At 43.4% G+C, this 20,770-nt stretch overlaps 5 protein-coding genes across 8 annotated transcripts; 1 reads left to right on the forward strand and 4 right to left on the reverse strand.

Annotated features, from left to right (window-relative positions):
* Positions 1-940: 940 nt before the first annotated feature.
* On the reverse strand, positions 941-5,666 carry degs2 (delta(4)-desaturase, sphingolipid 2). The gene is made up of 3 exons (XM_037241969.1): positions 5,493-5,666; positions 3,023-3,765; positions 941-2,317 (listed from the first exon to the last, which is right to left on the reverse strand). The coding sequence occupies exons 1-3, from the start codon at positions 5,572-5,574 to the stop codon at positions 2,174-2,176; spliced, it is 969 nt and encodes a 322-aa protein (XP_037097864.1). The 5' UTR covers positions 5,575-5,666; the 3' UTR covers positions 941-2,173.
* Positions 5,667-6,232: 566 nt separating this feature from the next.
* On the forward strand, positions 6,233-8,810 carry yy1a (YY1 transcription factor a). Of its 2 annotated transcripts, none has more exons than XM_037240846.1 (5): positions 6,233-6,863; positions 7,526-7,610; positions 7,687-7,747; positions 7,827-7,985; positions 8,117-8,810. In XM_037240846.1, the coding sequence occupies exons 1-5, from the start codon at positions 6,365-6,367 to the stop codon at positions 8,297-8,299; spliced, it is 987 nt and encodes a 328-aa protein (XP_037096741.1). In that variant the 5' UTR covers positions 6,233-6,364; the 3' UTR covers positions 8,300-8,810. The 2 variants fall into 2 exon arrangements, with proteins under 2 accessions (XP_037096741.1, XP_037096740.1); XM_037240845.1 differs by having other exon boundaries at positions 6,235-6,863; positions 7,460-7,610.
* A 59-nt stretch (positions 8,811-8,869) lies between these two features.
* tpp1 (tripeptidyl peptidase I) lies at positions 8,870-13,216 on the reverse strand. Its single transcript, XM_037240844.1, has 13 exons — positions 13,118-13,216; positions 12,332-12,406; positions 12,070-12,209; positions 11,718-11,868; positions 11,521-11,642; positions 11,268-11,437; positions 11,001-11,199; positions 10,736-10,924; positions 10,583-10,655; positions 10,404-10,524; positions 10,168-10,329; positions 9,958-10,083; positions 8,870-9,870 (listed from the first exon to the last, which is right to left on the reverse strand). The coding sequence occupies exons 1-13, from the start codon at positions 13,126-13,128 to the stop codon at positions 9,730-9,732; spliced, it is 1,680 nt and encodes a 559-aa protein (XP_037096739.1). The 5' UTR covers positions 13,129-13,216; the 3' UTR covers positions 8,870-9,729.
* A 156-nt stretch (positions 13,217-13,372) lies between these two features.
* Positions 13,373-18,461, reverse strand: mis18bp1 (MIS18 binding protein 1). Of its 3 annotated transcripts, none has more exons than XM_037240843.1 (16): positions 17,766-18,461; positions 17,548-17,679; positions 17,248-17,468; positions 16,920-16,993; positions 16,718-16,839; positions 16,555-16,645; positions 16,243-16,337; positions 16,008-16,156; positions 15,837-15,909; positions 14,711-15,695; positions 14,465-14,649; positions 14,268-14,395; positions 14,069-14,202; positions 13,865-13,949; positions 13,742-13,796; positions 13,373-13,586 (listed from the first exon to the last, which is right to left on the reverse strand). In XM_037240843.1, the coding sequence occupies exons 1-16, from the start codon at positions 18,370-18,372 to the stop codon at positions 13,486-13,488; spliced, it is 3,237 nt and encodes a 1,078-aa protein (XP_037096738.1). In that variant the 5' UTR covers positions 18,373-18,461; the 3' UTR covers positions 13,373-13,485. The 3 variants fall into 3 exon arrangements, with proteins under 3 accessions (XP_037096738.1, XP_037096737.1, XP_037096736.1); XM_037240842.1 differs by having other exon boundaries at positions 15,837-15,906; positions 16,243-16,343; XM_037240841.1 differs by having other exon boundaries at positions 16,243-16,343.
* Positions 18,462-18,673: 212 nt separating this feature from the next.
* On the reverse strand, positions 18,674-20,624 carry si:ch211-173a9.7 (olfactomedin). The gene is made up of 5 exons (XM_037241676.1): positions 20,606-20,624; positions 20,273-20,517; positions 19,882-20,094; positions 19,672-19,819; positions 18,674-19,603 (listed from the first exon to the last, which is right to left on the reverse strand). Exons 1-5 carry the CDS (start codon positions 20,622-20,624, stop codon positions 18,768-18,770), a joined length of 1,461 nt encoding a protein of 486 aa, XP_037097571.1. The 3' UTR covers positions 18,674-18,767.
* Positions 20,625-20,770: the final 146 nt, after the last annotated feature.

The raw sequence follows: 20,770 nt of genomic DNA on the forward strand, positions 1-20,770 counted from the left end.
TGCGCTTAACGAGGGTCACTTGGAAAACATGTTGGAACGCGGCCCCGAGGACTAGAGCTTGACACCTGTGACCTTTGACCATGATATTTCCCTAATAAAGTGGCCTGTTATTAGGTACACTTGAAAATGGCGGTGTACCTAATGAAGTGTCCGTGTGATTCCCTCGTTAAGCGCACCTGCGTGAAAAGTTTTAGCTCCTACAGAACGTGAAAGGAGCTAAAACTTTTCACGCAGGTGCGCTTAACGAGGGTAACTTGGAAAACATATTGGAACGCGGCCCTGAGGACGAGAGCTTGACGCCTGTGACCTTTGACCGTGATATTTCCCTAATAAAGTGGCCTGTTATTAGGTACACTTGAAAATGGCGGTGTACCTAATGAAGTGTCCGTGTGATTCCCTCGTTAAGCGCACCTGCGTGAAAAGTTTTAGCTCCTACAGAACGTGAAAGGAGCTAAAACTTTTCACGCAGGTGTGTTTAACGAGGGTAACTTGGAAAACATATTGGAACGCGGCCCTGAGGACTAGAGCTTGACACCTGTGACCTTTGACCATGATATTTCCCTAATAAAGTGGCCTGTTATTAGGTACACTTGAAAATGGCGGTGTACCTAATGAAGTGTCCGTGTGATTCCCTCGTTAAGCGCACCTGCGTGAAAAGTTTTAGCTCCTACAGAACGTGAAAGGAGCTAAAACTTTTCACGCAGGTGTGTTTAACGAGGGTAACTTAGAAAACATATTGGAACGCGGCCCTCGAGGACTGGAGGTCGACACCCCTGATGTATATGTATATGTATTTTTTTTGTGAAAAAAAAAAATGGCTTTTTTGGTTTAGAAAAAAAAAAACATGATTCTTCTCATCTCTACTTTGCTTAAGATCATAGGTAAGCTGTTTTGTAAGAAACAAACAAGAGAACATGTTTTTGTCAGTATCTTCTGTATTACATGTATTTGTTTATTATACATTTAAATAGAAACATCACACATTCCAAGTAAGTGTATACAGCAGGCCCGCAGCAGCATCTGGTCAAGCCAAAGTGTTTTGATTGCAAACACAATACATTTGACGTTTAGGGACTCTGAACTCAGCTTCTCACTCTTCTCATTCTTCCGACACTTACGCCTTTCACTGGCGACCGCTCAAGTTTCTGAACTTCTTGATGAGTTGAGTAAAGCTCAGCGTCGACATGGAAAGAGAGTAACATTGTTGAGCCTTAAAAAAAAAAAAAAAGCCTAAATGACACTAGTGCGCTATTTTGTCAAGCGCTTGAGTTTCAGTGCTGATTTTTCTACTGTGCCCTTGAACGCATCACCGAAGACCTTTTCCCTACTGTGGAAAGCATGTAGTACTTCTGGGTGGCAGTTGCTCAGATGGCACCACTTAATAAACACACCTTTCTATTTAATTAAATTATTAATGTGATCATTAAGAGACTAGCTAGTTAATGATTTTTCTATTGCTTTGATTGATTTTTTTTTTTATAACACACAGGAGTGCTGATCTGAAGTCGTAGGCCAGATATCGATTTGATAAATTACTTCGACAACACAAGGGAACATTTTCTACATACCTTTGAGAAAATGTCTATGTCGTTCCAACTACGTCAAACAGTGTCGTTATCTTCCCTGTAAAACTATTTGTAACTTCCACTCCCATTTTGCTGCTCGGCTCAATTAGGTTAGGTTTGGAGGGGTGGGGTTGTTTTATACATTTTGAGCCACAGGCTAATTGGCAGCATAATCCCAAACAATTTTTTTTCTGTTCCCACTTTTAGTTGAAATCTGGGAGCCATATTGCTTTCTGCCACCCTGAAATACTCCTATTGTTTCCAAACAATATGGAAAAAGAGGCAGCAAAAGGAACCACACAACAGTAATAATGGGTGAAAAAACAACAACATGAAACTGTAGACCTTACAAAAAAAATTAATGTGCACTGTTGAATAATATTCCTTGTAGTCTCAAATGGCATGGCAGGCCTTTCCATTCAAGTGGAAACTGTGAAAGAAGGAAATGTTCTTTTTTTTTTTTTTTTTAACATGCTCGACTGCAACGGAATAGACTAAAGAAGATAGCATCCAGCGTTGAGAAGGAACATCACGTGGAATGTGGTGTGTCGACCAGTCACATTCACATCGGTGACCCTCCTTCCTGGAGACGTTGAGAAACATCTGCTCTACTCCTGCTTGTTCAACTTGTACTCCCGCTTGATTCGGGAGTACGGGCCGATGCTGTCGTCGAACACAAAGTCCCACAACACCCGCATCCACGACGTGTGCTGAGGAAGGGAGTCGTAAAACTCGGCCGCGATCTGCTTCACCTGCAAAGGAGATGGAGAGGAATTTTAGTGCTTGAGGGCCACGTTATCCTTTTTTTCTCACTGATTCTGATGACATGCAAACGCACACGGAAACAGACCCGAAGCTCTTTGTTGGAGTGGAGGATGTGGCGTGCGCATTTTGAATACATTTACCTTAGCACATGGTTTCATCCACTTCCTCTTACATTGTTACATGTTTGATATTGGTAATTATTTTAAAAGGAAAAAAAAAAGTTGGAAGGTGTCTGTGGGCAAACAGGTTTTGTGAACATGAACTGTTGACAGCCTTTTTGTGTCTGTGACACGCTTGAGTGGCATTGGTTAATCAGTTACCTGCTTTTATCTGATATAAAGCTTTTTTCTTTTGTAAACTTGAAGACAGGTCACACCCAAGTTCCAGTATCAGTTGTGTTGTCGCCATTTGTTTCCCTTTCGTACATGCCATTCTAGTTTCCTGTTTCTTTTGTCATTGATTGAAAGACTGGTGATAGAATCAGTTAGGTTTGACATTGTCACAAGGTCAAGGGTAATCTTTTTTTTTTTTTTTTTTTTATTATCAACAACAGATTAGCACTTATCAATCAAGATAGCATGATGAGTAAAATTCCCAAACTTGCTTTGATTGAATTTTTAGTTTGAGTCGTGTTCACTTATTCAACTGAAAATTCCACCAATGGAACAAACGTAAAAAGATGTCGGTCTCACCTGAGGTAGCTTACTTCCAGGTATGCTCGGGAAGTCATGGTGCTCCATGTGATAGCCAACATTGAAGGTGATCAAGTTGAGCGACCCATAATACGAGTACGTCTCGTGTCCCTTCATGAACATGTAGTGCTCGGCGATGAAATGTCCAGAGATGGGATGAAGTCCCAAACACAAGATGGACCCGGCGATAAGATAAACCACCGGCTTGAGCCCCCACAAATAATAGATGATGGCGTCCGCTGCCATCTGGACGGCAAAGTTCTGGATCTCCAGCTTACAAACAGGTTTGGGATTGACCAGCAGCGGACGCAGCGAGTAGAAGAACGGCTGCAGGAAGAGCCACACTAACTTCCTGGTGGGAGTGCAGAAGAACCAGCCCTCAAAGTCGGTGGGAATGTCCACGTCCAGCTTGTCCCCGCCCAGGTAGCGGTGGTGGTCGATGTGGTACTTCTTGAACGAGGCCGAGTAGGGCACGCCGATAGGGAGGTTGGCCCACATGGCGAACCAGCGGTTCCACTTGGCCAGTTTGTTGCCAAAGGCCACGTTGTGTGAAATGTCATGGATGGCCAGCGTCAAAGAGTGGTTGACGCAGCCGCCGAAGGCGTAGGCCCAGAACAAGATCCACTTCCACGGGAGATCCCGCACCAGGTAGCAGGCCAGGAGTTGGGACAGCACCATGCCTGACACCACCCACTTCAGCTGGGGGTCCGGACCCATCAGGGACTTGATCTCTGGGTACTTGGCTATGGGGGATAGAAGAGAATAACTCAATGATGATAAATTTTTTTTAAATAAAGAACTTATGTTAAGACCAAGAAACAACACGGTGCATGCAGTGTGGAGGCAGTGCTTCATCTCATGGGAGGGTGCTGTTTTTGTTTTTTTAATTGGCAAAGGTGTTGCTTTCCCGAGGGACCGTAACCACAAACAGAGAGACCCAGCTTGGGTTTTAGTTTACTCCACCTTAATTAAAAAGTCAATATTTGAAAGTTGTTTGTTGATTTTCCAAGCTCCAAATCTGACATTTATTGTGTTGAAAATATTGTTTTGAGGATTATGTAATATTAAAATTTGTGGAGCTGCTGATTTAAGGTTTTTATTTTTGACATATGATGATTAGTAACTTGCCAGAATGACATTTGTGCAGCATGTCGCGTCGATATGCCTTTGACTGGACCAATCCTTCTTTTCAGAGTTAATATTTAACTCAATTGCCCTTTTTTTCCAACTATTGTTCATTGGAAGGAATGATGAATAAAACTATTACTTAAAACTTAAGAATGTATTGAATGAGGCAACATCATGATGTGATGTCATCATGTATGTATGTTTGCACTGTATGTTTGTTTGTTATATTGCCTCATAGCTCATTTTTACATTTTTATTAGCCTTCTCTATTGTTAAATAAATAACCAGACATCATAAAAACACTGGACGTTTTGTCGAGGGCGTGTCGAGAGTCAGACTCTGGTTTCATCATTCATTCTATAAAGAGCGGATGATTCACAGCGCCCAGCATTGTTAAATTGGAAAAACAATCACGCAGTTAAAATATAATAATGAACTGACGTCCAATAAAAAAATGCAGTATTTTCCGCTCCACGGGGCAGCGAACAATTCAAAATGCAAGCCTTTAATATTTGATGGCTTGGAGGTGCCAAGCAACCTATTGTGTTATTCACACCTGTGGTAACAAAAACAATAAAGTCAACCAAAAAATCTAAACACAATAATTTGTTTGATCATGGATATATTTATTGACAAATTAAGAGTAATTGGATAATATCCCATGACCACTGGCGGAGCTAGGATTTTTTTTTTCCTGTGGGCAAGGATATATGCAGGGTTCCGGGGAAGAAAAAAAAATTTTTTGTTAGTGCAGTGCTTCTCAGTTATTTTGTATTATGCCCCAGCAGGTAGAAAGACCCCCCCCCCCCCCGTCAATGCCCCATTGTAATACTCATTTGACTGCCATGTAAGCCATCTTCTCACGCACTGCATTGTTTGTAATTGGACGTGCGTGTGTATGCATTTGTCAAGAGCACACATGGAGAAAGAATAGAGTCTGTGCCTTGTTACCAAACCAGCACGGAGGCATTATCACGGCTCCATCTGCAATATTGTCATTGTGCAACTCAGGTGAACAGATGGGTCAAGTTCCATTGGGAGTTTTTGACCCCAAAAAAATAAAAAAGGAAACAGACACGTGACGAACGTCGTATTTAACTTCCAGTATCAATCAACAATACTATATACCTAGCCGTGAGCTATTTCGAATGTCAAATATGTGCCTCGGCTCGATAAATGGTTCAGTTCAGGTATCCCTGGAAAGTCTATTGAGCCGTAAGGACGGGTTGGGAAAGAGCGAGTAAACTGGTTTAACCGGATCATAGCACTTGTTAACACACTTGGCAATAATAATTGAATAAATAAATTAACAGTCAAACCAAAGGAGCTATGGGTCACTCACCCAGTATCTCCTTCCTCCTCGCCGTGTGTGGTTGGTCGTCATAGACCCATTCGAAGTCGCCCCTTCCACCTGTCTTGTCCATGTCGCCGAGTGAACGGAACTGAGTGGAGCGATGAAGTGCGGAGTTACAGGCCGGCACCGCTCCAACTCGTAGTGGAAATGAAGAACCTCCCCCAACACGCAGACTCTCGAGGCCACGCCCACTCGAGCAGGTAGCACGCTGCAGGTGTGTCGACTCTGCTCCCTCCGCCTTCCCCTTCCCTTCTCTCCTCTCCAACGGTGTTCCACAGCCGCACCGGCTTCAAATGAGCCTGTGTAACGCTCGTTTTAGGGCGTTTCATTTTGTTTGGTTATTAATTCTACTTTAGTGCAAAACGGAATAATAAGGAATAAATACTGTTATGCTAAAAAAGATTTTTTATTACATAACAATATACGTCCATCGTTAATAATCAAACAATGAAATTAAGAATAAATTCCAAATTAGTGAAGAACTGCACAAGAAAATGATCATCCAGTACATTGTCAATAATCAAACAATAAGATTAATAATTAGTTCCGAATTGATGAATGAGAACTGCACAAGGAAATTATCTTACTGTCAAATAAATAAATAAATTGTGGAATTCTTTTCAGACAAGTTATGCAATAGATTTCCCCCAAAGTTCTATCCACATATCGATCATCCATCCATCCATCCATTCATCACAATCACGCGAGACTTGCTTAGTGGAGCAGAGTGGCTACGAGAGTACACGTTGTTGCCGAGTCGTCGGAGAGGGAGGAGGCAAGAGAGTACACAGAGGAGAAGTCACGGTGGACTAAATAAGCATTCGAAGGTGGAGGGGGTCAAAAGAACGGAATAACAAGTCATGGCTTCGGGGGACACCCTGTACATTGAGGCGGACGGCTCGGAAATGCCCGCCGAAATCGTTGAACTGCACGAAATCGAAGTGGAGACCATCGAAACAACTGTTGTCGGGGATGACGACGAGCACCAGCCCATGATCGCCTTACAAACGCTTGACACGGACGACCCGCACTCGATCCTTCCGCACCAAGAGGTGATTCTGGTGCAGACCCGGGAGGAGGTTGTGGGTGAGGATGACTCGGAACTGCACACGGATGACGGCTACCAAGACCAAATCCTCATCCCAGTGCCCGCCGTGGAGGAGGACTACATCGAACAGACTCTGGTCACAGTCGCGGGGAGAAGCTCGACAACGGGTCGGATGAAAAGGGTTGCAAGTGGAAAGAAATCGGGCAAAAAGAGCTATCTAAGCGGTGCGGACATGGGTAGGAAATGGGAACAGAAGCAAGTGCAGATAAAGACATTGGAAGGGGAGTTCTCCGTTACTATGTGGGCTTCGGGTAAGTTTGGAGTGGATTCCTGTCGCGGCTTTGTTCTCGATGTGCGTGTGTCGACGTTACCAGGCCACCGTCGAGGCCTTGTCCTCCAACAAAAGTTAACGCCAATTTTACCATTCGAAAACGCCGCTTGGAATTCAATTGGAGTGTTTTTGTTTTTATGGGAAGCCATGTTTTCTGTGCCGATGGGCGCCGCCATATTTCCCCGGTCGAGAAAGTATGGCGGCCCGGAAAAATGGCGTTTATTTGGCCCCACGAAGATGGCGGAAAGTGCAGCGCCGCTTTTGGAACCGCCTAGCTAGGCCTCTATTGCGCACTTCACAACGGTGGAGGCGGTGCATTCAAGGACCCTCGGTTTTTACGCCGTTTCCGACCGTTACTGCTTTTTTACGTCGACGTCGTAGATGAAAGACGTTATCGAATATTTACATAAATATCTATTGCGTTTCCCAAATGAGTTAGCGTCGCATGTGCAGAGCTCATCCATGTGCAATGCAGTACATTATTGTCTGCTACTTTTACAGGTGAACTTGTTTGAGTTGGTTATCGGGTCCATTTGTCTTTATCTGCATTTATTGAATTCCGACTATGTGATTTAGATGACAAGAAGGACATTGACCATGAAGAGCAAATCACGGGTGAAAACTCTCCTCCTGACTATTCAGAGTACATGACGGGGAAGAAGCTGCCGCCAGGGGGCATCCCGGGCATCGACCTTTCGGACCCCAAACAGCTGGCAGAGTTTGCAAGGTATGTTATGCGCTCATTCAGAATACACTGGAAGAAGTGTGTGGACTCGAATAAATATTTTGGTTTTAATTTCTAGAATGAAGCCAAAGAAAGTGAAAGAAGATGACGCACCCCGAACGATAGCCTGTCCACACAAAGTGAGTCACCCACTTTCTGTCAAAAACCGATGATATTAATATCAGGGATGAAAATTTGTTGACATTACGTTGTGCTCAGGGCTGCACCAAGATGTTCAGGGACAATTCTGCAATGAGGAAGCACTTGCACACCCACGGGCCTCGTGTGCACGTCTGCGCCGAGTGCGGCAAAGCTTTTGTGGAGAGCTCCAAGCTGAAAAGACATCAACTCGTACACACGGGGGAGAAACCTTTCCAGGTGGGCCTCGAAATTTGGTTTTGATCTCTGCAGCAGTTCTTCAAACGGGGTTAACTGGACCTGCCAGCTTCAGCTTTGGGACAATGAAATGATCTCAATCCAAATGTATCTGTTGTCTTTCCCATTTCCAGTGCACATTTGAAGGCTGCGGCAAGAGATTCTCCTTGGACTTTAACTTACGCACACACGTGCGTATCCACACGGGAGATCGCCCGTACGTGTGCCCCTTTGACGGCTGCAACAAGAAATTTGCCCAGTCCACCAACCTCAAGTCTCACATCCTCACACATGCCAAAGCAAAGAACAATCAGTGAACGGATCCATGTTGACACCAGCATACACTGGAAGACTCGCACCGCAGCTCCTTGACAGACATCTGAAGTCCTGTGCTTGCTTGTGAGATAACAGATTGCCCTTTGTTTTTCTTCAAGACAGACCTTCAACGGACTTTGTCCGAACGCGCGGAGATGGAAACGTTGACGCTTCTGACTGGAGCGCTACTCAAATTGAACTTTCTACTCGATTGTCTTATTTATACTTGAACACAGTCCACTCTAGCTGAGCAGTGTTACGTTGAAAGTCAAACATTTGAAAGAGTCCTCAGCGAGCGGTGACCCTTTTTCAATTTTCTACTCCCCCGCAAGTGTGCATATTGTACACTGATTGACATAAGCGCTGAGCTGATTGAGGATCTCTGTTGCTTTGTTTTCCAATATTCGAGTGCGTGTGAAAGAGGAATTTATTTTGTACAATGCAATGTCCGTCATGTTGTAGATAACGTGATTATCCATAGGTTGTTGATTAAAATGTTTTCCCCTTCCTCAACATTGACTTATCCATCACTTCACTGACTTTTGCACAGTTGCGTATGGTCGGAAAATGAATCAAGTCATACTGTTTATTAGTTCCAACAATGAACAAAAATGACTGCACAGCAGCTCGGTTCATTTGCATTTCCTTCTGCACTGCAAGCATTTGGCACAATTGCAACTAATCTATGACATCACACCACTAGACAGTAGCACTTGATTTTCCGCTTTAGGCTTAAAAGAAATCAAACATTTGGAAATGTTTTTCCAGTGCCTTCGTTTGGTGTACGGCTGTAAACTGCTGCAGCCGACTTAAAATTAAATCAACAGGACAGAATCTTTGTCTGGATTTTTTTGTATTTAGGGCAAATGATGCTAAAAAAGATGATAGCATATTTATTCATTTAGTCCTTCCAATTTACATTATAGTTTTTTTTTTAATATTTAACCCTAAAATTTATAATAAATGTATAAATAAAGTTTCTTTTTGCACTAAAAACACAGTTGTTGAAAAGCAGTGCAGTAAATATACACATTAATTCCCTAACATAATGAATAATTGAAAAAGTGTTTGGGCCATAATTGTGCCACACGATTGTTTTCAGAAAATTGTGGCTCAGGTTACAAGTGAATGTAAAACAATGGACTAAATCCCTGTAGAATTTGTTGTTTGCATTTTGAACATAGCCCAAGATTGAAACATAAAAAATCATGTTGAAGTTTGATTTAAAAAAAAAAAAAAAAAAGTGTTAACTGATTTTCGATTGACAATAGAAAACGGAAGAAATGCGTGGATAAATGTAGCGGAACAGTGAAAAAAAAGAACTTAAAACCTCTGTAGACCTGAGTGAGTCGATCCATGACAGTCGTCATGGTCGTCAACAATGACGTGTAGATGTTTGGTACCTGTCCTCTCCAGTAGAGCGTGACTGACTTTACGACGTTAGGAGGGCCGTGAGGAGTTCTGGATAGTTTGGTGTTCCCCAACCTGTCACCGGGTCCCACGCCGGTGCAGAGCAGAATCCTTGACCTTGAACCTGCTCATCAAGGCAGGCCAGGTGACAACCTTCGGTCACCTGGAGACACAACAGCACACAAACCACTGGTCTCATCTTTCAGATATGGATTTCACTTATGTATTTCACATGAGCTTATTGACTGACATCAAAAAGAGCTTGTCCCTTGAGCTTATAGAGACGAGGGTTGAGGAAGCCCAGGACAGGCAGGCCCTTCATCAGACGCTTGTCATTAATCAGAGAAAACATCCCACCAACCACCGGGGTTGACGCCTGGAAAGACACAAAAACATTTTTAATACAAGCGCAGGGAACTTGACAGGCTCAAATTTTGAGGAACCATCTCAACGATTTTACCGAAGTGCCAGACACCCAAGGAATGGGTACTCGGTTGACCACCACCCAGTAATTATCCGACAGAGCCGCCATGTCAGGATATGCCCTCCCGCTGACGTTGAAGTACGACTTCGGAGGGAGCGTCGCCGCTACAGTCTTCAGGTATCCTGCCACAGCACTGGCCTGCGAGGAATCAATGCACGGCACTCATTTGAATGCTGTTGATTGTTGTGCTGGACTCAAACGAGAATTCCTACCTGGTAATCGGGCATCTTGAAGACGTTACTGAAACCTCCTCCGCTGATGTAATCGGTTACTTCGTAAGTCACCTTGAAAGGATTCTTGAACGAGGTTCCACCGACTGTAGTCACATAAGGACTAGGAAAAAAAATTTAAAAAATTATTTTGTGACTGTCATGACGTTCAGAGTTGTTACCTTGAGGCGGGAAAACTGGGCCTGAAGGAGTTTTGTTCTTTAGTCATGTGCCAGCAGCCGGCTCCGCTATCACCTAAAAGCAAATTTCAAAACAGTTAAAATAATAAACGAAAACCATACAGAGGACAGAGGAAGAAAGATCTTTTAACTGACCGGAAGCAAAGAGCAAGGAGAGACCCCTGACACCGGCCTTCATGAACTCGGTGTTGATACGCTGCATGTAGGCAGTAGACAGACTGTCCTCGTCGTCTCCGTAGCTGATGGTGTGCACCCAAGGCAGGTCAGAGATATTGCTGAGCAGAACCACCCACCGGAGGAACGGCTCCTGGGACTCGTGACGACCTGGAACACACCCGAGACGATCCCGTGAGTGAACTCTGACCTTCAGTGCGACTCAGCACAGACTGGAGTTACAAACCTGGATTAGTGAAGACCCAAGTGGGGATGCTGGCCCCCGTGCTCATGATGTATTCCACATCCAGACTGGCCTCTAAACCGGCCTTTCCGGTGCCCTGCGTCCCCACGACACGGTCAACCTTGGACAGATGCTGAAAGCTGCCACCATAAAGGCTCATGAACTCCGCCAGATCCGCAGGACTATAGTACTGCTCCAAGAACTAGAACAGAAACAACTTGCTGATGCCAAAAACTCCATGACAGTATAAACCTACTAACAAGATGGCACCTGAGCTACAGCCTGGCTGTTGTTCTGAGCTGATCCCACATCAGCTGCAGTCATATTGTAACGGGCCCTCAAAACGGCAGGAGTCACTCCCAAGTGAAAGGTGTTGTCGCTCCGCCGCATTTCCTTCGAGGCCTTGTGTCCTCTAGGCGGGAAGCGGTGAAGCCCTCCCACTGTTATTAAAGAAGATCAAAATCAAACTTCAAAAACGCATGATAGTCGGTGGCTATATTAAATGTAAACAAATGAGGCTCACCAAAGTCAAGGTGTTGCGCAACATCATCAGGAACGGAGTACGGAGCTGAGGACCTCACAATGGGGTGACCGTCTCTGAGATAACGCTGGAACTTGCTGCCTGGGAGCAGAACCTCTGCAACCCTTACATCATAAAAATGCGGAATATGCTTCAACAACAGAAAGAAGAAGTGAGTCAAAACATCCATTTAAGCTTACTCTGCAGTCAAGTTGCATTGTAAGAAATCCTGAGTGTGAACCGTCGAGCAGTTTGTGACGCCATGGCTCTGCAGCCAGTCGCGCACCGCCTTTTGGGACGCGTCGGACGGTCGCACGAGGGAGGCCACCTCTTCGAGTTGGAGGTATTTACCTGAAGGAGTAAAACTGTATCAGCACAGTGTACTTAGTAAAAGCGGAATTGAAAGGACAAAGTGAGACTCTCCTTATCCGAAAGAGCTGATTTTGCAATGGAGGAAGTGATTCACACAGTAAATACTGTTGGCTGCTGGACAAATATCGTTGGCATTTTATCAGGGCAAGTATGCCAAAAATTTCAGCTTTGTTGTCCTACCATACTGAGGTGAGTCAGGGTCAGAGACGACTCTGAGCGTCTCCTCCAGTACGTCAACGTTCTGCTGAGTGATCGCAAAGGTCAGCTCCAGCTTTTCAGTTGGCTTGACCCGACCAACGCGGGTCCAGTCCGCGGGCACACTAAAGGAAAGAAAAGATGGAAAACAATTAGAGTCAAGCCCTACTAAAATGTAGCTCGCAGTGGTCACTAGCTGCCCCAGATGTGACCCCACGATGTTAGGGATGGAAAGTGAAATACTCACAGGACATTTTGGTCATATTCCAGGTATCCACTCCACACCAATGGGCTGAATAACAAGGGGATGACCACTGCTAACCTGATGAGAAGATGGGAAATATAATATAGTATACATGGGGCTTACTCTTTAGTTTATCGTCTCAATATACAGTTTCATAAGTAACAGCGAGCAATAAACTAGTTTACAAATCAGGGAAATTGTATGGTCTTACTCAAATACTGCCATACTTGACTATTCAATTGAAATGTTTTTGCATAAAATAGGTAGGTTGGCTTAATAAACACTCGTTTTCATAAGACTATTTTGAACTTCAGTTCAATTTTATTTCCAAGTATTTTGGTCCATTCTCAACAAGCCACTTACAGCACGTTTCGACTTGCACAACTGTCTTCCATTGGTGTTGCGTCCTCGTAAACGACGGACCCCGCTTTTTATTTTATTAATTTACATTTATGAAGTGTTTTTCATGTAAATATTTACTCCAATTGTGACTACAGCGTTTTCATAGTGATGGAGACCGAGCACTCCCCGTGTAATATTGTATATTTATGATATAATACAATAATATATCGGGCTATATCGAATCACAACCAAAGCATAATTTCTTTATATTTACAACAGTTAACTTGCTCGATTAGCTCACGGCTAACAACTGGACGCGAATGTAGGTCATGTCTCGGAATCAAAGACTTCTGTAACACACTATGTACTACAACTACAGTGACGTCACAACCTTCAATTATACTTATTTTGATAGTGAATAAAGTTGAAATAAAAGTATAAACTTACAGCGTACTCATTGTGTCCTCTGTGTTGTGTGGCGAGTTGACCGGAGGACAGGCTGCGAAAGAGGTGCAGTGATCACGTGACTGTCTTCACGTGACCAGCAACCCAAGCGCAAGCGTGTCACTGGCCATTTTATTAGGTACAACTAACAAGAGTACAAGTAACTTCACATGAATAGAATTGATCAATGATTGGTCTGTTGACAATAATCCCACCCTAAAAAAAAAAAAAAAAAAACCCCAAAAAACCTGAAATATGTACAGGAAAAAAGGTAGGTTTTTCTTTAATGAAATACGATTAAAACAAAACAAACATTTGCCATGGATATATTTCATTTACATCTTTACAATTATGTCTAATGTCAATTGGTTTCAGTCACTGTCGGAGAAGTAAAAGTCCTTTTCTTCCCCACTGTCAAGCAACGTGGCAGGTTTCATTGAAAACAACTCCTGGATGATAACGGAATCGTTTCCTAGGGGGAGAAAAGGAGGGTGCATACTTGCTTAGGTGTGAAAGAACAAATCATTTTTTCTTAAAGCTATTGAAGCTTTTTACTTTTGCTACTTTGTTTTGCGTATATTTGAATTATTTTCAAGCAATCCAAACCCCCTGTCAATAAAACCTTACCTAAGTTTTTAATTGCTTTCGTTGTTCGTTTGACTGATGGTGGGGGAGCGACGTTCTGGCAGGGATAATAAAAGAAAGTAAGTCAAATTGACTGACAAAGTATCATCAGAATGTAAATAGTACCTTCGCTGGAACTTTTTTGCAGCTGTTGACCCGAGTTTGTTTTATCGCTTTCTGTAGGTTAAAGACGAGCTTGTCCCCATAGAGCCTTGAAATTTGAGGAGAAGGAGACAAGTCAAGGACATATCTTGAAAAATCTAGTACCGAAAAAAAAAAAAAAAAAGGCTTTTCTGAATTGTGTGGCGAGAATTGAGACAAAGCAGTCACATGTTTGTAGAATGCACCGCTCCGGGAGAGGCGTGACGACAGCGAGGAGTCTTCGCTTGAGAGAAATGCAGCGTACTCGGCGACATGGGCTCCAGGTGGAAGTCCTGCGTTCCATCCAAACACAAGGGCGGGAACTACAAAGGGTGAGGAGCAATGTCAGCTCATCTCCGGAGTAGAAAGAGGAAATAGCGGCGCCAACCTCAAAGCCCTTATTGTGCGGTGCGCTGAAGGCGTCGTCGGTATTCTCTCGGGGCATGGTCTCCAGGAACTGCCGCACCTGCTGTTTTCTCTTGAAGGTCCCGATGCCTGCTGATATGACGGGACAGTCTGGAACAGAAAGAAAAATAGTTTGGCAAGATCTTGCACAACATTTGTACTCAATTCCAAATGCCTTACCTGTGGGTTTTGGCGGTTCCGCCTTTTTCTTTTGTTTTTTCCCGGTGCTGCTCCCCGGAACGTGGCAGCCTCGCAAGGCAATGTCCTTGTAGTAGCACTCCTCTGCCGAGCGCGTGCCGACCATCGCGGCCACCTTCTCCCAGCAGCATGCCGTGGGAGAGGAAAAAAAACACCTGGACAAAGCCCTGACAAAGAGAAGTGAATTTCTGCTAAAGACAACATTTATTATTTTGTGGCTGCTCTTACTGCTGTAATTTTGCCTCCTCATCTTGTGTCCACTGATCCTCATCTTGGCCTTGAGGAGATTCAGTGGACCTTGGGCTGACTTTCTTGTTAGATTGCGTCAACTTTGCGGGCGATGTGAGTTTGGCGCTGTCGCGATTCGGGTTCCTGTTTTGCTTTCTGGGCTTCCTTTTGCTTCGCTTCACTGCCTCCTCTCTTCTTGATGGAGTGTTGGACCCCTTGGTTTTGGACCCCTTGGTTTTGGACCCCTTTTGGGAAGTCTTTTTGGATGGCCATGTGTTCTCAATGTCTGACTGATCACTGGAGCTGCTGGTGTGAGGACTTGGCCTCTCCTGCACCTCCTCCTCCTGAGCATAAAAGCGAGGCGGGGGCTGTTTTCTCGCCTGCCTCCTTTTGGGCTCTTCTACCGGGAGATTTTGGGAATGACTTGGCGACGGATGCCCCTTCTTGTCCTGTTTTTTCCTCCATGCAGAAAGCGCCTGCTCCTCTTCTAATATTTCTTTATCAGCAGACAACTGTGAAGCGAGCTTTATTTCGGACTTATTTAACGCAGCAGATTTAAGTGCTTTCTTTTTGGACTCCTTTCTGGGGAACCTTTGGGGTTTGGGTCTTGTGTTCTCATCGGCGCTAGCAGCGTGATTGCTTCGCCTTTCCTCCTTGTCCCGCGACTGTTCATCCTCAGACGCGAGTGAGTTTTCATTAGTGGTGGATAACTGAAGGGGGGTGTTTTTTCTCGCTGACCTCCTCAGAGGAGCATTGCACGGCTTTGCTTTGGACGGCTGTTGGGGGAGCTGCTTGGGTTGACTGGACGGTAGCGCATCGTCATTTTTCGACTCTTCATTGACGGCGTGGCGGCTCGGCCTCTTCACTGCTGCTTTGGGTGAAACAGAGTGATTCGCTTCAGGTAGACTTTGACTTTGCGGCCTCTTGTCTCTTTTCTGTGTCGCCGACGGAACGCTGTCTCTGCTGGATTCGCTTTGTGTGTGACCTAGAACCATAAGAGAGAACACAGTCATAATTTTTTTATGATTTGATTTGTTTATTGCCATGGTAAATGTCTGTGACTTGAAGTGAACTGCGTTGAGTTCATTCGAGGTGGCAAATGTTTGCTGCTCAAATGAGCATTTACCTTTATCGCTGAGAGGAATAGCCTGGGTAGTTTTTTTAGACTTTGCCTTAGGCACCACTTTGGAAACATCCTGCTAAAAGTCAAATAAAAATGATCACAAATTCATCACACATTGGGCATCTGTTCTAAATGTACAAAAAAAAAAAAATGGTATCACTAATTTGTACTTACGGAGTAGAGGCTAAGGCTGTTGTAATTGTCATAGACGGTAGCATTCAAGTCTGCATCCAGGAAGATCCTGCCTCCTTTCCAGAATTCCAGGGGTGGTTTGATCATCCGACCGCTCCGGGTCGCTTTTTGGAAAAACGCACTGGTGTTCGCTACAAAAAAAGAGTGTGATAAAGTGTTAAATGCTGGAGATTGATCAATATTCAAATTTGATCGATTATTCCCCTCTTCTACTTACTCTTCTGGACAGGCGCTTCCTTGTGTCTTTTTATTGTTGGGGCGGGAGCAGACTTCTCTGTTGTTTTACTTGCCTTTACAGTGTTTACTTTTCTCCTGTTGCTAACATAAATCAAACTCAGCCTTTATTATTTTATTTCAATAAAGGGGGTCCCGACCAAGACAGTCCCCCAACATGCAACATTTTGAGGTTACAGACGGCACTCGGTTAAGTCATCACACTCATTCACCATCCTACTTGACTGTTTCTCATTTACTGTAACATTGTCAGAAGAATATACGGGTCTGAAGTATTGCAGAAAAAAATTCTTACTCTTCTAATTCTGCCAAAAACTTGTGGTAAAGCGCTTTCCAATTTGCAGGGAATCCATGAGCAAACAACCTCAAAAGCCAGCGGGGAAAGTCTAACAACAAAATGTGACACGAGTCAGTGAAACAATCACGATCATTACAATTCAGCATTCCATTCATCTTACCAGTCTTCATGTGCAGATTCATCTTCCCCACCAAGATGTAAACGTTGCCAGACAACGTTTTCAACACAGTGCTGGAAATTCTCTCCACAATGATGTTGCTGTTCCACGCTGTCCTGTTCTCCCTGTGCCAGATGAAACACTTTTTTTTTTTAAATGTACTTAATATCTAAATCTTGGCCAAAAGATGACAAAAATGACTTACATGCGGATTCCTTCCACAAATATGCCATTATGATTCCTCCTCAGGAACCACTCTTTAAGAGTAATAGCATTCTCCTGCCAAGGAAAAAACAACAACAAAAAATGTAATGTGCCTGTAAATTGATTTCAACAACAATAAATTACATTGTAATATTATAAAAATAATAGTCACTCTTAAAAATTATAAATCATAATTTCACAAGTTACTTTATCTCCGTGACAACCTCCCCGCTTATAACTGTGATGCTCCTCATAAATATGAATCTTGTCAAAACAATAAATAATGCTTCATTTTAAGATAAATTAATTTTGATGAAACTTGTACTCACATAGGGTATTTTTGTCAAGTTTTCCTTTTGCTTGTTCTTGAACAGTGAGTTGTGTTTCTTTGGAATGCAGATGGAGGGCTCGTTGAGGAGGATGGGATCGAACAAAATATTCTCCGACGTGACATTGAGGGGAGAGTCCTCTTCGGGATGATGTGTTTCTGACTGGTTGTCTGCAAACTCCTGGGTGACTCCTGGCCCAATTTCCGGCCTATGACATCCAACTAATAATAAACACAAATTTTAGGACACCTGTCTTGTTGATTTTATCATCAGGCAAAGACTTTTGTGGTTAAGCATTACCTCCATCAGGGGGTTCATCTGGTTCTTGGCAGTCTCTGTTGTCTTGTTCTCTCTCTCTTCTGGTTACCCTCTCTTTCATGAAAGCGAATATCTTAGCAGGAGACATGAGTCGTTCCAAAGAGAGACTGCAACCTTTGCGAAGCAATACATTTATGGATTACTCAAAACAAGTACTGCATCAATGACAAGCAGGTTCAAGACAACACAAATCGCCTTACTTTCCATCTCGCGTGTTTTCTTTGGGGTGCAGCGATGGCCAACTGTGTCAATGTTGTCATCTTCGATTTCTGATGTGACATTTGCATCGCAGCAAATCTTGTTCATCTCCTCTGCTTTTCTTTTCCGCCGTTTCTTCCTCGCAGGGGAAAAACTGGACACTGAAGGCATGCAGGAGTCAGTAGGAGAGATTTCATTCGCGACGTTTTTGTCAAAAATCTGTCGGGGGTCTGTTGTTGAATGTGGGTCCGTGCAGACGCGAGGTTCATACGTCGACTCCAAAAATCGTCCCATTGGTGATTTGAATCGATGTAACGCGTTGGTTGTATCTGGGAGCTCCCTTGCGTATGAATAGCCATCGCTTTTTTGGGGACTTTTTATAGGCGAAATAGTCAAAGCCTCTTCCTCACCAAACTTGTGCGGGAGTTCATTCGAGTCCCAGAAATAGTCTCTTCCGCTCCAACGTGTTGTCATTTGCGTGGCGTATTGTCCAACTCCACACGTCGTTTGTTCTCCGTCCTGTACTTTCTTTTTAAGCTTGGCAAATACCTTAGCCGGAGATTGGTACAGAGTGTGTGGACATTGTAAGGCACATTGATACGACGCCATGACTGCTTTAAAAGTTGTATGCTCGCCTGGTTGCCGTTGCTAAGGACTAGCTTAAAATTTAAACGACCGCCGTTGGGCGGAGACGCATGACGTATTACGATAATTATACGTCACTTCCGTTCATCGTTTTTTTTCTTTATTGAAACTATATTTCAGAACAGCCATCTATCTATTCATTATCTGAAAAAAAAAGATTATTCCTTCATTTTTATTCTATTTATATTCTATACTATCTGCAGTAGTCAGCCTAATGTCTTTTAAATGTGGAACTCTGATGCCTGCTCAAAAAGACACATATGACTGATGATGCATGAGATATTTTATTAGAAGGGATACTTAATTTCATGAGACAAAAAATGAAGAAAATTCAATACGACCCTTCCAAAGGATTCATCTCAGATTTGGGTTGGAGCAAAAGGTGGTTCAACTGTAGCCTTAGCCGTGTGGTTAAACCACAAGTGGTAGTTAACGTAGTAGCCATTATTGTACATGTACAATTTCTGATCAATTGGATTATAATCCAGGTTGGAATACTTGTCCTGGAAGCGCTCAAAAGTTATACTAATTTGCTTTTCTTCTTTGGTTTTAGTGTCAAACATGAAAAATATCTCTTCATTCTGGATGTCAATTGTCCTGACAGCATAAAGAACACCACACACCATAAAGATGTTATTAATGGTTGGTTTATAGATATTGGTCTCCCATATTTCCTCAATCCCAAAAGACTCTTCGTTTATTTTAGCAATGACCATCTTGCCGTTTGACTCATCCGTGGCATACGTCACCCAAAGGCCATTCTCATCCGAAGCAAAATCAAAGAACTGATACGCATAATTGGCGTAGGAAAAGGTCGAGCTTGCCCCAGGAATCACTCTGGTTTCATATTTTAAGCTTGTAAAATTATATTTAGCCAACCCAAATGGATGGTGTTTCTGATAATATAGTGTGTTGTCACGAACTATATAATTGCTGCCAAGACCATTCCATCCATTTGACATGGTGTGATGCAGGAAAGGGTTTCTTAAAACCAGATTTTTGTAGTTTGTGTAGAACCTAATGTCATCAATGTACCAAGAGGAATCTCCGGAGAACCAGTACATGGACTTCCTGTCAGGAATTGGCTTTGAGTCTTTGCCCCAGCCTCCGTAAATGTAGGAGGTGCCCAGAAGAGCATTAAGTTGACTCACGATAGGCTTGCTGACCTTGATGATACCCGTATGATCGCAGGAACCTTCACAGAGAGAAAGGAACGTGTCCTTAAATTCATTCACACACACGTCTACGAAAAGCGTGGCTTACCAATGTTGGGGTTGAAGATCTCTTGGTGGCGTCTCTCGCACTCTTCTAGCTCCATTTGGATATGGATGTACTCTCGGCGTGTCTGGAGAACCAAATTCTTATCGTGGGTCTTCTCCAGCTGGTTCAGGGTCTCCACCATGACTGTGATCTGAGCATGAAAAAAATAGTTAGATAGTATAGTATATAGTTTGAGCCAGCACATCAACTTACCTCTTCGCGAAGCGACTGGAAGAAAGCAGTCGAGCTTCGGAATGAGAGCTTCAGCTCTTCAATCAGAGCTTCAACTTGTTCAATCTTCACCTCCAAGTCTTCCAGAGTGGCATCACTATGGCCATCAGGATCCTTTTCCAGTAGCTCAATTTCCCTTGTTAGCCCGAGGATTTTTTCCGCATATTGGGACATCTTACTCTCATATTCCTCGATCTAAAAAATATGGACAAGTCTTGAATGCAATGTTTTTTTTTTTTTAAATAGTAAAAAAATAAAAAAAAATAAAAAATAAAAGTAAAATAATACAATAATAATAAAATATAAATAAATAAATAAATCATCTTCTTAAAAATCTAAAATATGAGGGGAATGCTGCATCATAACGGATTACCTTGGCCAGCTCCAGCTCCACCCTGTGGGAGATCTGCTCAGCTGCCTCTTCCACCACCACGAGATCTTTTAAAGGAAACGTAGCACTTGGCAAAAAGGCGTCACAAGTGCAAGAATCCGCACCACCACTTCCAGCCTCAGCAATCGCACTCAGTTCATTCCACTGGCTCAGAGCCTGAAACAGAGAGATATTATATGGATGGAGGCCCGAGTATATATATAAAAAAAGACCATTCAAGTCATACACTTACCCCCCAGGCCAATGCCGAGCCTAGTAGAGCCAAGACATACAGAGGGACAATCATTTCGCAATAGCAAGATGGGTAAATGACACATTGGCCCAAGCCTTCCATGCTTATATAGCCCATTAAAATCTGCTAAAAGGATGTAACACCTGTCCAGGTTCGCAGCATTGTTTGCTCGGATTCCGGTTAAAATGAAACAATTTTATCTTCAGCAAACAGGAACTCATTTAGGTTGAAATTATCCATGGTCATGC

Source organism: Syngnathus acus, chromosome 22 (genome assembly GCF_901709675.1).
Source record: "Syngnathus acus chromosome 22, fSynAcu1.2, whole genome shotgun sequence".
NCBI lineage: Eukaryota > Metazoa > Chordata > Actinopteri > Syngnathiformes > Syngnathidae > Syngnathus > Syngnathus acus.

Bases quoted from the DNA above. Each gene is read 5' to 3' on its own strand.
- degs2 (XM_037241969.1), bottom strand. From the start codon at position 5,574: ATGGACAAGACAGGTGGAAGGGGCGACTTCGAATGGGTCTATGACGAC. The intron at 3,766-5,492 runs GTGAGTGACCCA...TATCCCCCATAG, and splicing joins GAGGAGGAAGGAGATACTGG to CCAAGTACCCAGAGATCAAG. The intron at 2,318-3,022 runs GTGAGACCGACA...TCTCCTTTGCAG, and splicing joins CTGGAAGTAAGCTACCTCAG to GTGAAGCAGATCGCGGCCGA.
- yy1a (XM_037240845.1), top strand. From the start codon at position 6,365: ATGGCTTCGGGGGACACCCTGTACATTGAGGCGGACGGCTCGGAAATG. The intron at 6,864-7,459 runs GTAAGTTTGGAG...TATGTGATTTAG, and splicing joins CGTTACTATGTGGGCTTCGG to ATGACAAGAAGGACATTGAC. The intron at 7,748-7,826 runs GTGAGTCACCCA...CGTTGTGCTCAG, and splicing joins CGATAGCCTGTCCACACAAA to GGCTGCACCAAGATGTTCAG.
- tpp1 (XM_037240844.1), bottom strand. The intron at 12,210-12,331 runs GTGAGTATTTCA...TCTTTCCTTTAG, and splicing joins GAATATGACCAAAATGTCCT to TGTGCCCGCGGACTGGACCC. The intron at 9,871-9,957 runs GTCAGTCAATAA...TTGTGTCTCCAG, and splicing joins AGGGACAAGCTCTTTTTGAT to GTGACCGAAGGTTGTCACCT.
- mis18bp1 (XM_037240841.1), bottom strand. From the start codon at position 18,372: ATGGCGTCGTATCAATGTGCCTTACAATGTCCACACACTCTGTACCAA. The intron at 16,840-16,919 runs GTAAGTCATTTT...CATCTGGCACAG, and splicing joins TTTGTGGAAGGAATCCGCAT to GGAGAACAGGACAGCGTGGA. The intron at 15,910-16,007 runs GTAAGTACAAAT...TTTGACTTTTAG, and splicing joins ACAGCCTTAGCCTCTACTCC to CAGGATGTTTCCAAAGTGGT.
- si:ch211-173a9.7 (XM_037241676.1), bottom strand. The intron at 19,820-19,881 runs GTAAGTTGATGT...TTTCATGCTCAG, and splicing joins TCCAGTCGCTTCGCGAAGAG to ATCACAGTCATGGTGGAGAC. The intron at 19,604-19,671 runs GTAAGCCACGCT...CTCTCTGTGAAG, and splicing joins GATCTTCAACCCCAACATTG to GTTCCTGCGATCATACGGGT.